This window comes from Xiphophorus couchianus, chromosome 21, assembly GCF_001444195.1.
Source record: "Xiphophorus couchianus chromosome 21, X_couchianus-1.0, whole genome shotgun sequence".
Lineage (NCBI taxonomy): Eukaryota > Metazoa > Chordata > Actinopteri > Cyprinodontiformes > Poeciliidae > Xiphophorus > Xiphophorus couchianus.
The window spans coordinates 8829077-8842783 of record NC_040248.1 but is presented as its reverse complement, the minus strand read 5'-3'; the positions used below and the strand labels follow the sequence as shown (position 1 = coordinate 8842783).

Below are 13707 nucleotides of genomic sequence, written 5' to 3'. Positions count from 1 at the left end.
CATGCCTCATCTCAGCTCAGTCCATGGCTGCTTTTTCACTCAGGGAGGAAATAGACCAAACAAAGGCAATCTGCCGGACTCTGAGCTTCGTATGCGGGAGATGAGAGGTGCATCCTCACAAGCGCTACCAGAAAAGCTACTTTTTTTCCTGATGGCTTAACCAGGAATCACTTGGAATTGCTGCCAGGTGTCTGCAAGGTGACATGCAGAAAGAGGTCATGGATCGCGATGAGACAATCTTTAAATTTTGTCTCCATTCCATATAATGGAGAAATGTGAAATAAGCAGGGAAACAATTTCATGGAGGCCTGGGCATTGAGTGCAAGATCATTTACTGCATACAGTTCCTTTCAAAAATCTGTACAGACCATTGAACTTTTTCACACCACAACCACAAACCTCAAAGTATTTTATTGGGATTTCAGAAGAAAGATCAACATAAAGTAGCATGGTATGCATTTTGTGTTTAGCTCCCTGTATCAATACTTTTTAGCATCAATGTTTGCTCCAGTTATAGCAGCACAACTTTTAGGGTATTTTCTTACCAGCTGGAGCCAGAAGGTTTGTATAATATTTTTTTATTTTTGCTTAATGGCTGAAACTCAGTCAGACTGGACAGAGAGCACAAGTCTTGCTGCAGCTCTTTAATCAGTCTGGGGGTTTTTTTTCCTCCAGGATGTCTTTTGTGGGCTCTAGTGTCCCTTATATGAAAGTAGGCTGACAGGAAAAGGGGAAGGAGAGGGGGGAAGACATGCGACAAATATCGCCGGGTCCGGGAATCGAACCCGCTTTGACTGGACCATACCTACACATACATTTGCCTTGTTCCTAACCATTCAATTGGAGCTCTGGCTGTATGTTTTATCATCATGCTGCAAGGTGAACCTTCAACCTACACTCAAGTCCTTTGCAGCCTCTGTGAAGTTCTGTTTCAGAATTCCCCTGAAGTTAGGGCCATCCACCTTCCCGTTAACTCCCACTAGCTTTTCTGTTCCTGATCGAGAAAAGTCTATGATATTGTCATCACCATGTGTCAGGATGATATATTCAGGATGATTTATTAGCAAAAAAATGTCTCCCACTTCACAGTTATGTGCTACTTTGTCTTGGTTTAACATATAAAATATAAAAAGATATTGATTTAATAGGAAACAAATATGAAAATGGTTCAGGTGTCTGAATACTTTTACAAAGAATTGTGTGTGGTACATCTTTATCTAAGTCAGATTATTCTCATACATTTGTGCTTGGTCTGCATTTGCACCTCAGCCACATTTTCTAACAGATGTAAGAGTGTGCTGTGCCTAAGTGGCTGGTTTTCTGTGCACTTAAGTTCGTGCAAAGTTCTTTCTTCTGCAATTTTTGTGGAGTTTTAGAAGTTAAAGCTCCACCAAAGCAATTCCAAACACGTCCCCATTCCTCTGCGGTAATTCGAACAACTGGAGAGCTTCAGGAGTGACTTGGTTGTTGATGCTAGCACTTTTCCCCCTTGGGGTTTTCTTTCTCATTCTCCTGAATCCATACCTTTCCCACCCCCATCTCACCTCCCCAAAGCATCCACACATACCACCCCAAAGCCGCCACCTCCTCCTCCTTCTCCTACATCTCACCCCTAACCACTTCTCTACAACCAGAGCAATGTCAGATGCTGTTGGATAAGCAGCTCTGTGTGGCCTCACGGCATGTGAAGAAGGGGATAACAACTGTGCAGCCATGACATCTGGAGCAAATGCAGAGACACCTTCATAGGTCTACTGTGGGTGTCCGCTGAGTGGACAGCAAAGAAAGAAGGAAGGTGACCCGTTTCTTTCCTAATATATACCGTATGTAATCTGCTACTTCTATTTGCACGGCAACAACGACCGGACCCATATTGGACCTTTACGAGGCTGCGTTTGTTGATCAGGTGAAGGACGACCCCCTGACACCAGACTTGATAACACCATAAAGAGATTTGAGAGAGTGCCAGGGGCAAAGACAGAGTCGATAGAAACTTATCTCTGTTGAGACGGAGCTGAGCCAGAGGTAAGAGAGAAAGGGAGGCAGAAACTTGGCTCTTCTTCCCCACAAAGTATCATCATTAAGGCTGTAATGCTGCACAGTAATGCTCTCACACTGAGGGATTTATCATCTCCGCTATTGTAATCAGGTACAGCACACACAAAAGAGTCTAAACCACAGAGTCCCTTTTCCATGAAGATGGGAATATGTAGGTGGCTTTGACAGAAACTGAGCTTTTAAAGGCTGCGTCAGTAAGCGAAAAAAGCAGACATATGCTTGGTGCAAAAATGAGTGTACTTGAAACAAATCCATTAGTATGTCAGAAGCAAAACACTACCTTACAAAGAAGTCTTGGACTACGGTGTCAAGTCGGGTAGCATTAAAAGTAAAAGGACATTTACATCTAATGGTGCTGCCTATATGCTTTTGTACAAAATCTGATTTAATGTGTATGAAATACATCAAGACAAAATGTGCAGCAAATGTGGTCACAAACCAATGCCCAAGTTATTCTGCCATCTCAAGGACAGCTGTCATTTTTGTGAAAAACGTCCATGTTTATTATAACATTTTCACATCCAAAATTAACTGTAGCACTAACTGCAAAGTGTTACAGTTAACACTAGGTAAAGAGTGATTGTTTCTTTAAATCTATGCTTTCATCAATCCAAATTTGGCATTTTTAGTAAATAAAGCATTAGACAAGCATGATGTTACTTCACAATATTGGTAAATTTACCAGAACTATATCCAAATGCAGAAGCAACGTGTACATAATTGGCCAAAACAGTAAGGTTTCTAAAATGTTTAAAAGGATAAAGACAACTTTACCCCAGATTTGTACAGCACTACAATGTTACAAATGAAACAGAATATTGAAAGCTTTTCCAGGGTTAGAGAGAGATCCTCTGGGTGCATCAAACGGCAGTGAGCTCATTTTGTAGTGTAGAAGTTCTTCTCAGTTTAAAAATGCACAACATTTTCACAGAGAGACCAGGGTGGCAGCTTATCAAGAGCTGCAGGTAGGATTTAAAGGTGGACAGGCCATTGTGTCTTCGTGTCAAGGCTTCAAACTCATCAAGTCCACAAGGACTGTCAGTCCTCGAAGTAAGGTATTTTAACACTCTCACCTGCAATGCACAACGTGAACCATCACTACTATGACTCCTAGCTAAAGAAAATCTTATCATGCGGTTGCACTGATCAGTCTATGCTCCACATACCAATGAACATTCCACAACACTGAGATCTTTTCCGCTAGAAATCAGTACTGATGCCCCCACTGGAATAAGGCTGGAGAAAAGTTTAAGTTTTGAGAAGTTTAGAGATGAGAATAGCAAAAAACTCTTCTAAGTAGGTGATAGTGTTGAATATTGACTATATTGCAGATGGACTAAAACCCCTTACTTCCAAACACAAATAGACTGGACTAATAAAATTGTAGCATCATTATTTTCTTTATGCAGAAATATGACTTTTCACCTTTTCTATGATCCAGGCATACTTAAATGGTTGCAAATATCTTGGAGACTGCATGGTGGTCTCAATCAAGTGTAAATGGAGGTCAAAGTGACAACCTGTTTCAACCAGTTCCTCTTGGTAAACTCTTCATTAGCAACTCTTAATTAGCAGAGGTTCTTTGCTAGTATAAGCATATCATGATGTGATAAATGCAAAATTATGGATCTGCAATGAAGTGATGTGCTAAAGTCAAGTCAACCTGCATCAGACTTTCTTGTAATCATTTAAGTTGTCTTGATTGTATACTAACATTCTAAGAGTTTTTAAAGTTTATTATTATTATTATTTTAGCTGCTTTTTCATGTTACCTTGCCCTTTTATGATGAATTTTCTTAGGCAAGTCTCTTTATTCAAACCTATGAACCATTTAGATATAAAAAAGCTCCTGAATACAGGAGATGAACCACGGATGTGTCAGTAATTCAATCTAACAAAGAATAAATTTTAAAGACGATCCTTATGTACCAGAAGTTTGGCATCAATGGTTAACTAAAACACTGAAAAACATACTGCAGATGAATCTAATTAATCAGATGAATCAGATGAAGGATGATGCATCACCAAAACCTTGAGTAAGCTCTTTGCTTTATTTTATAAGCCATACTGCATAACAAGACGTCATGGTCAGGTACAAGAACAGACAGAAAATGAGTGAAAACAAATCAAGCCAAAAAAATCTGTAAATGACCTCTAGGAAGCATGCAAAACTACAGATCAAGACCTCATTTTACAACAATGCAAGAAAATCTGACTTGTTGGAAGCAAAGAAATTAGTGACGACTTCACATTTTTGAATGTACCCATCAGTGCAAACAAAACTACTCAGTTATAATCCAGTTCAGTACAAATTTAATAAATTAGTAATCTTAAAATAGTAGGATGCATAGCCTAAAAGCAACATTCTGAATTGTATCATCAAAAACTCACTCTGAGTTGGTGATGATGTAGCCAAAGTGTCTGTCCTTCCCTCTGCTGGAAAACTCCTTCACTCCCACGTGGACCAGCTCGGTTTTAATCTTCACGTCCTTCTTCTGCGCCTCCTCTGGCTGCGCAGCCCCCTCGGGGGCCTGGTCCGCCTGCATCCACCTCTGGATCTGAGAGTCCACCCTCCCATCAGGCCCCTCTGCTCCACCACTCAGCCGCAGGGTGGACCCTTCCTTCGCGGGGATGGTCACGATCTTCTCCTCTGAGCGGTAGGGGGCAGGAACTTGACCCTGCTTCGTTATGCTGTGGACTCTCTCCAGTCCAACCATTTTCTGGAGAGGAGCTGGCGGCCTGCTCTTGACCCCCGGCGTACCACCGAAGGGCTCCTTGTTGAGGTAGTCAAGAAGCTTGGAAAATATGGCCCCATGCTATTTGAGTAAGAACAATTTTACTTTAGACAACAAGAGGACATTTTTTTTTATGAATAAATCGAACAGAACTAGTTATTAAAAAGGATACATTTATGATACATCTTTCAGTTTCTGAGAGTTTGGATTCAAGGAAGAATATCTTTTTCCTTACAAATAATAAAGGTCACGTTAATTAGTTTCTCTTGTTTGTTGATGAAAATGCTGAAGACAAATCTGAGATTGTTTAGGGTTTTGTTGTCTTTCAAATTCAAACTATACACCTATTCAAATCCTCTTTTAAAGCAACAGGAACAAGTAAATAAAAGTGTCTGGGTCACGTCTCATTCAAAGAAAAAAAACACTATTTGTTTTGTAGCAGAGTAATTTATAATTCACCTTGTCAGTGGACTCTTTTTCTGCAACGTCTATTCGTTGGCCTGGAAACAAACACAATGTATGTGAGTACATTGTACAGAAACAAGGTCCCTCCTTTGTTTAGCAGAGAAAAACAAATTATGACAGAAATCTGAAAGAGAGAGAAATGCATTTAGCAGCATTTTGTATGAGTATTTCACAAAGCCAACAATGCCTTGTACTTGTACATGATTATACATAATATCATACATAAACACTAACCTTGTTTTAATGTCAGAGTTTCCTTTGGTTTTGGTTTCAGTCCTTCATCTGATTTCAGATTCTGGTCTTGATTCAGAAGAATTCCTGCCGGCTTCTCCTGGTTAACCCTAATCTCCCCCCTGGGGTCACCAGCGCCGGGTACTCGCTCGACCCCATCAGTAAGCCGCTCCTCATCCGCCTCCTGCAGAGCTCCTGTGATGACCTCAGCAAGATGGTCCAGATCTTTGCCCATCAAAGCCTCCATGTTAAGGCTGTGCCTCCCCAGCTGATTCACCGCATTAAGGATGAGATGATCTGGAAAAAGAGGAACAGAGAACAGATTATTCACAATTTTACTTTGCAGTTGCGTTTCATATACTACAAGAAACTCAAATGAATTTTCTTAAGATTTTTTTTCTCATTGACAAATGGTCAAAATTAAGACATACAGGCTCAAATGTATACATACGTCCTCCGTGATATTCAGTTAAATGTCTCTTAGCATGCTGCGTCTCAACCACCTCATTAAAAAGCTCCTGGCAGTATTTCAAATACTGGGTTTCCTGTCACCAAGTTCTAAATATTGGAGTGTAAAATCTGTAAACAAAAGCTACAAAACAACTGCACCTACCATCCATGAGGCTATGAGGGTCTTTTGAAGGAAGCCGACTTGGGCCAGCTTTGAAGAGCAGTCTGTCAAGATTAGGCTTTGCCGTATTGGAGCCAAAAGCAATCTGTGGGTCTGCATGATTGCTCTGAGTAGGCTGCAGGTAGCTGAGGTAGTGGAGTTTCCCCTTTGGCCATATGGGCTCTCCACCAGTAATGCCCTGCTGAGTGCTTGATGCCCCAGGAAGAAGCTGCTGCAGGTGGTTGGAAAGGAGCTTGCTCCTGTCAGGTTCATGGCTCGAGTAGGTTGTACTGAGTTTGGGGTGTCTGCCATCGCCACTCTTGGTAATGACTTTGGTAACTGGAGGTTGGCCAGCTCCTTTCTGGAGGCTGTAGATGGTGGTCTCCTTCCAGGTCTGCTTTGGTTTTGGCTGGCTGGGCTTTCTCAGAGCCTCGGGTGTGATATCTTCATTCTGCAACACAATATCATTGTATCATCATAATTCACTGTGCATAAGGTTGTGTCTTTTAGCATCAGATGTTAAATGTTTAAGTAATGTACATACTTGTCATAATAAGACAAGATTTTGAAGTGTAGCATCAAACAGCAGTGGATAAAATAATACGCTAGCATGTTACAACGCTGAAAGCATCACATTCTGATTTGTGGAATATTGTAGACAGCATATTACAACATTAAGCTAAGAAACAAAATGTGTGAAATGATAGAGATAGCATGTCACAACAATGAAGTAAGATTTTTATTATAACTAATGCGTAAAACAGTATAGATACCACCTTAGCTAAAATGTTAACTTTGAAAACATCTGTATGTTATCAACAAAGACTGCAAACCTATCGCTTTCTTTTGCATTTTTATAGAAGGGATTCTGTGGGAAAATTCACAGGATGCATTTTCAACCTGGCCTGGGTTCTTCAATGACTATTTGGCTCAACAAGAACATCAAATGAGCTGCAGCAGGGGTCAGAGCTGATGTGACAAGCTTCAGAATAAGAAGAGAAGCAACCTGCACGCCACCAGACAGGACAGGATATGAATAGGGATTCTAGATCAAAGACAACTGCCCTTGGAAATTGCATTATGGAAATCCCAGATGAGATAGTGTCACTCAAAGAGTAATTTCATGCATTTCCACAACACACCACAAACTTTAAAAGCATATCCTCCCAGTCTGAGAAGTAGCGGTAATCCCTTATCTAAATGGGGAAAAAAATGATTTCAAAGTTACCCCTATGAGTTTATATTTCACACATGATGAAACATGTATTTGCATTACAATGCGCTGCTACGTATACAGACATTTAGAGGTTTTTTTAACCATTTGGCAATGAAGATGGAGTTGATACTGGCACCAAAGAGAGTGATTTTGTCCTTTTTTTCTTTTTTTGATTCTGTCCTGTGAGAATGGCGAATCATTCTTTCCATCTGAGTCAGACGAGCCCACGCACACAGCACACAGTACATCTGATGCACTGAAAAGCATTATTATCCATGTCACCGCAACACTAATACTAGCTCTCTCCCCTGGTGCCATTTTCTGTCTTTCAAATGTATACAGAGAAAATGTCAGTCTTTCCACTGTCAGCATACAGAGAGACCCATAATGGCATTAGCACAGCAAGACGGAGGTGCTCTGCCATTCATGCTAACCATGTTTGCCTCTTTCCATCACGCCACACCACAAAGGACGCCGTTCCATCTCTAAGAAAGGTCGTGAACTCTTCAACTTTGCATTATGGATGCAGTGACACAGCAGCAGGAAGCAGTCCACATATAAGAGATTCCAGTCATATCTTGCACAAAGCGGGACGTCCACCCTAAATATTATACTTGAATAATGTAAAGAGGTGATGGAGGACCTTTGTGTAAAAATGGTCCCCGCTCAGTGGGAGAGAGAGAAACAAAAGCAAAGCAGGGACAAGAGGACAAATGCAAAAGACAATAAATGACTCTTCTGCGCCAGGGATATGATAGGAAGATATTCTTTCTCACTATACCACCAAATGATATTTATTTACATGTTGCTTTGAGAATGGAGATGTAAAGTCTTTTGCAAAAGTCTTTATATGTCACATTTAATAAAGAACCACATTTCATCGCGTTACAGTTAAAAATTAATCCATTTTATAGGTAGTTTTTGGGATAGAAAAGCACTGGCATTTATTTGTAAAACAGAAGGAAATTATGCCTAGTTAATTTTTCTCTGGGATTAATAAAATATTTTTGAACTGAATTGAAAACTCAATTTACTTTACATGTCAAAACATTTCAAAAGTTTTGACATATACAATAAACATTGAGAACTCAATGTTCATTGAAAACATTGAGTTTTCAATAAATTGATCAAAAATACATTGATGTAAAGACCTGATGGCACACCTGTCAAATTTTCATACCAAATCTCTTGTCCTCATTCTTAACTAGCTTTTTAATTTTTCTTGTTTGTCACTGGTATTAATTTCTTTTACAGCACTGGAATCTCACCTGAATGACTGGTTGATTTTCTTGTTGCTTTGTGTCAGGATCTGCCATAAAGCCCAACCCTGTCAAATACTGCTGAAGGTTTCTGCTCAGCTCTGCCTGAGTCGGCCTCAGCTTCCTGTTTCTGGAGCTGCTGTACGCCGTCAGCTGGCTCGGAGAGGGGCTCTGCTGGTGTACAGGGATGTTCCTCAGTTTGGAGAGCTCTCTGGAGATAACCTGCTGAGTAATGTCGTCCCGCCACGTCAAACCTGGAAAAGGGTCAACATGAAAACTGTTCAATCTTTGGATTTTAGGTGTTCATGTCACTAGAACGTTAAATTGCAAAAAATGCACATTACCTGCACCAGAAATTTCAGTCATTACTTCCTTTATTATGTATTCTACTCGGTTTCATTGGTTATGTTCATTCTCTTTATGTCTTTATGTTTTTGGAACTTGCCTTCCCATCAGCTCCTAAAGTCTATTAGCTTAAGTTTGGAGTTTGCTTTGACTGGTTCTTAACATACACAGAGCTTTACATAAAGCTGTAGAATGACAGTAAAGAAAGAAAAGATGCATAGAACAGTCATTCAACAGACCCGGGGAGAATGCCGCTCAGTGGCCTGATGCCTTGCCAACATCTCTGCTAATTGCCAACACATAGCTATGATGCAGAACTCCTGGGCAGGGGCGAAGCACAGCGGTGCCAGGACCAGATGGAGCTACCCAAGCAAAGCAGACACCCAAAGTATGGCTCTTTTCCCAACATGCCGAGAGGCGCAGAATTCCATCAGCAAAGCAGATCGACATACCTTAGATGGTCTACGTTCCATCGGAGCCAAGATACCCACTGATGGCACTTCGGTTGCAGCACATAAGCATTTTTTAATGAGGAACAACTAAATCCACAGCAGTAGAGATTAAGATTTATTTACAGGACTCATAAAAGAATAATGCCGCCTTTAATGACATGGACATGCTTAACATCAATGAACTAACAAGTCACTGTAGAGATATGAAACATGAAGGTATTAACGCTGCAGAATGCCTTCATTAGCCTGGCTTCCCACCCACACAAGATATTTTCAAAGGCATCCATGAGCACAGATGAGGATCTGAGCGATGCAGAGGAGCTGCCGATGCCTCCAGTCAATCTTGGCAGCGCTGAACGGAGCACAAAGCAGCGTATGTTGTCACTGTTCTGGAACGCAGCCTTGCCATCCATCCGCACAACAATGACAGTTAACTACCCATGGCTTACCCAATGTGGGGCCTGCTGACTATACGTTGCCACAGTGATGATCGTTTACGCTATTATCAGCGTCAGTGGGGAACTCGGGGCTGGCGTTCCATATGCTACCTGCAGTTTACTGCAGCTGGTTAAACGCTTCCAGAGTAAATGTGTTATTGCACCGTAAACGGGGTGAAACTAGCTTCATTGGCTGTGTCACCTCTATCCCCTCAATCTCCTGGGGGATGCACTCATTTCCATACGAACCAGCCTTTCTGAGCCTCTGATGGGCACACTTGAGGGGAAAAGGTATGTCGACACAAATTACAGAGCCAAAACGAGCTATTTTGTACAGAAATAAAGCCAACGAGAGTGCTGATGTGGCTTTTACGGTTGGATTTCTCTCAATGGATCTGTAGGTGGATTAATCTGGAAGTGAAGAGTCAAATGTCATGCAATATACTCGATAACTCCGGAGTCAGAGCAGACTTCGTCGTCAAGTGCTGCCACTTTCTGCCTGTTAACGATAGCATCCCAGCTCAGGCAAACACCTCCGTTAATTAACGCTTTGCCATTAGCACAACAGCTTTCAAACAAGCATGATATTTCAGTTGGCCTCCTGTCTGTTTTCTGTGAGACAGAGAGGCAGAGAGGGGGGTATCCTACATATTCAAAGCCTATTAGATGATATCCTGTCTACAAGTCTTCTTGCTTCATCTGGTGTTTTTGAAATGCAGATTTTCCCCTTTCCTTTACTTCTGTCCACCGACTGATTTTAACGGCATTAATTGAAAAGACTGTGAATAATTTAGCAGCAAGTTGGGTCTAATTAGGCAAAATGAAATGTGTTACTCCGAGTTGGACACACGAATGAAACAAACACCACATTGAGAAGTCAAGCAGCAAAATACAACACTTTCACGTCATATTTTGGTGTTTTGAATATAGAAGACCATTTTATTTTATAAACCATTTCACAATTATATTTTATAAAAAAATATATATTTTACTTTTATTACATAAATTTGAACTTTGAATTAATAATAACAAAATTTTAAGAAGCTCTAAGTCATCAGTAAAACAAAAGTTAAAAATTTTTCATGAATTACAGTAAATATGGAATGTAAAATAGTCACAATAGTTAAACACATCTCTGTCTAATACCGTACTTCACTTTGAATGCATGCAACACACATTTTCTGACATTTTGATATTTACCACCATGTTGCATCATTTCTTAAAAGCTGTCTGTAAGCATTTAGAAACTAAAGAGATCGATCGCTGTAGTTTTGAAAATGATACTATTACCATGTTGAGCTTGCTTCTGCTTGGTCAATTTATCAGCCGGACGCTTTACTAAATGGAGATTCAGTGCATGCATAATGTGGTTTGGCGATGTGTTACTAAAATAAATAAATGAAAAGGATCAAGAAATAGTTAAATATGGTGCTCAGCTTACTTTTAAAAATATATATATAATATTAATGATAAATAAAAATGCATCAATGTTTTTTTTGTTGTTTTTTTTTACTCTGCCTTGAGTGGATAATAAATCAAGACTACAGCTGTGGTATTTTTGTCCAAAAATTCTACAAAAAGCATGTTGTAATCACCCTTACTTTCCCCTGCACTATATCGCCAACGTTAGGAACATCTTTTTATGAGTGATGCAGAAAAACTAGTCTGTGCATTTGTTACTTCTGGGCTGAACGAAACAAAACAAATGCTGCAACAATAAATACAAGACATATAAGCAGGTCTTAATTCTTCATGTCGAGTTTTTTCATTGGCTCAGATTTAAATCCACAAAGGAATCTAAAACTATTATCTCATAAATAAACCTTCATCCTCCACCTTGTAGAGTCAGACTTCATATTTACCTGAAATCTGGCAGGTTGTGCAGAGGTTCTACGGGTTCCTAGATGGTCTACAGGAAGAGTGGGGGGCAGATCTTTTAGTCATCAGGCTCTTCTGTGAAACAAGCTCCCAGTCTTCTTTGAGAACCAGACACTGACTTCACTGAGGTTCGAAATTTCGACAAAGCTAAAAGTTACAGGGGCCGGGGTTCCCTAAACTCTATAGTCATGACGCTACTGGCTGACATTACCATTTATTCATTATTTGTCATGTTTTCTGCCACTAATTAATGTCTGGTCATGGCCAAGTGCATCAGTGCTTAATCTTTGTCCATCTTTCTTATCCCATCAATCAGCCAGTGGTGATAGCTCAATTTTAGCCTGTTTCTGATTGGTTTTTTCTCCTGTCTTTCCTCTCCACTGCTGCCCCAGGATTGCTCAGGAAGGGAAGCTGCATTGATACTAAGATAACATTCTAGATCATGATCTACTGAATATGACCATATTGTATAATACCTGAATAGAATTAAATTGTGTAGTTAGATTACAATTTCTATCCAACTTTATTTAACTTAGTAAAAATCTTGTCATTTGCCAATTCCTTCTGGGTTTGTGCCTTTCTGTAAGAAAGGGAAGAAGCAGCTTTGCTCCTGCAGTCCCATACCTTCTTTTTCTTAGTTGCAGGAGTTTCTACCATTCGTGCTAATCACTGTTTAAAATCTTCTACTCTGTCTAGCAAGGTTGAGAAGGAACAGTTGATTTCTTGCTCTTCGGAAATCTTGTTTTTTTATTATTGCAATAAAGTTAAAATAGGACAGTTTCTGTTTATGGTCAATGACTCTCCTTGATAGACAGTTCCTGTCAATAAAGCTAATACAAATGTCACAACGCATCATCTTTACTTGTCTCTGCAATGAGTACCACGCAGGTCGAGAGGACAATCGACTGCAGGCCACTGTAGTTTAACATGGTCCATCAACTAAATCACAATTACTTTCTGAAAGGACTCATGCTGTAGTGCATTCTGCTGAGTCCTGTCTGCTCTGTAGTTTTTGCTGCTATTAAACTCTGTCCATAACAACTGTGTGTTAGCTGAAGCAGAAAGCCGAGTTTTCATCCTTTTATTTTCCGAAATAAAGATTAGGGTTTTCAGGTAAACATTGCAACACATTATATTAAAGTGATTTGACATTGGCAGAGCAGCTGTAAAGTCCTGCTTTAATCATTTAAGGCAGATGGCAATAGTCTAATCTTTTCTGTCCAGGAAACTCTTTGAAAGTGTGATCCATGCTTTTATTTAATCCCACTTAGATTACTGAAACGGACTTTATGTCAGTCCTTGCCCTCTGTTCCAAAACACTGCTGCATGTCTTTTAACTGATACTCAAAGAACACAACACATCACCCCTGTTTGCCCTCACTCCATTAGTTGCCTGTGCTATTCAGAGTTAAGTTTGAACTCCTTATTTTCTTCTTGTAAATGTCTTAAGATCTTTTCTCATCAAACCTCTCTGAGCCTCTTCATCTCTACTTACCTTCTTGGTCCCTGTACAGAACAAGGTCTAGGGGAAGCTCGGAGAGACCAGGCCCTTCTCTGTTGATGCTCCTCAACTATGGAGTAACCTACCCCTCCATATTAGAGAAGCGCCTACTTTTAAAAATCCCTCTGAAGTCCAATTTCAACATCAGCAAGGCATAGTTTAAATCTGACTGGGAAGTTCTAGCATGATTATTAGTTTGGTGCACAAAATAGCTCCAGTGTTGCTGAATTAAAACAATTCTGCACGAGTGGGCCAAAATTCCCTTACTGAGATGCAAAAGATGAATTTTCAGGGGCAATAAATAAGTTTGTTTGGATAGTTTTGCTACTCATAACAGGATGCACAAAGGCACAGTTGGTAGGACTGTCGCTTTGAAGCAAGAAGATCCTCTGTTTGAATCCAAGCTGAGGATCTCATTGTTCATGTGTGGGTTCTCTCCAGGTACTCCAGCTTCCTCCTACAGTCCAAAAACATGACTGTTTGTTTGGTTGGGCTCTCTCAGTTGTCATGAGGTGTGAGT

At 40.2% G+C, this 13707-nt stretch overlaps 1 protein-coding gene across 1 annotated transcript in view; it reads right to left on the bottom strand.

Moving 5' to 3' along the window:
• Positions 1-13707, bottom strand: part of ptprn2 (protein tyrosine phosphatase receptor type N2) — a 145498-nt gene that overhangs the window by 100883 nt on the left and 30908 nt on the right. Inside the window, exons 4-8 of the mRNA XM_028005135.1 lie at positions 8584-8828; positions 6103-6550; positions 5493-5786; positions 5253-5293; positions 4450-4874 (exon numbers count right to left, since the gene is read on the bottom strand). Of these exons, the coding sequence (XP_027860936.1) occupies positions 4450-4874; positions 5253-5293; positions 5493-5786; positions 6103-6550; positions 8584-8828 (1453 nt within the window). The remainder of the gene's footprint in view (positions 1-4449; positions 4875-5252; positions 5294-5492; positions 5787-6102; positions 6551-8583; positions 8829-13707) is intronic.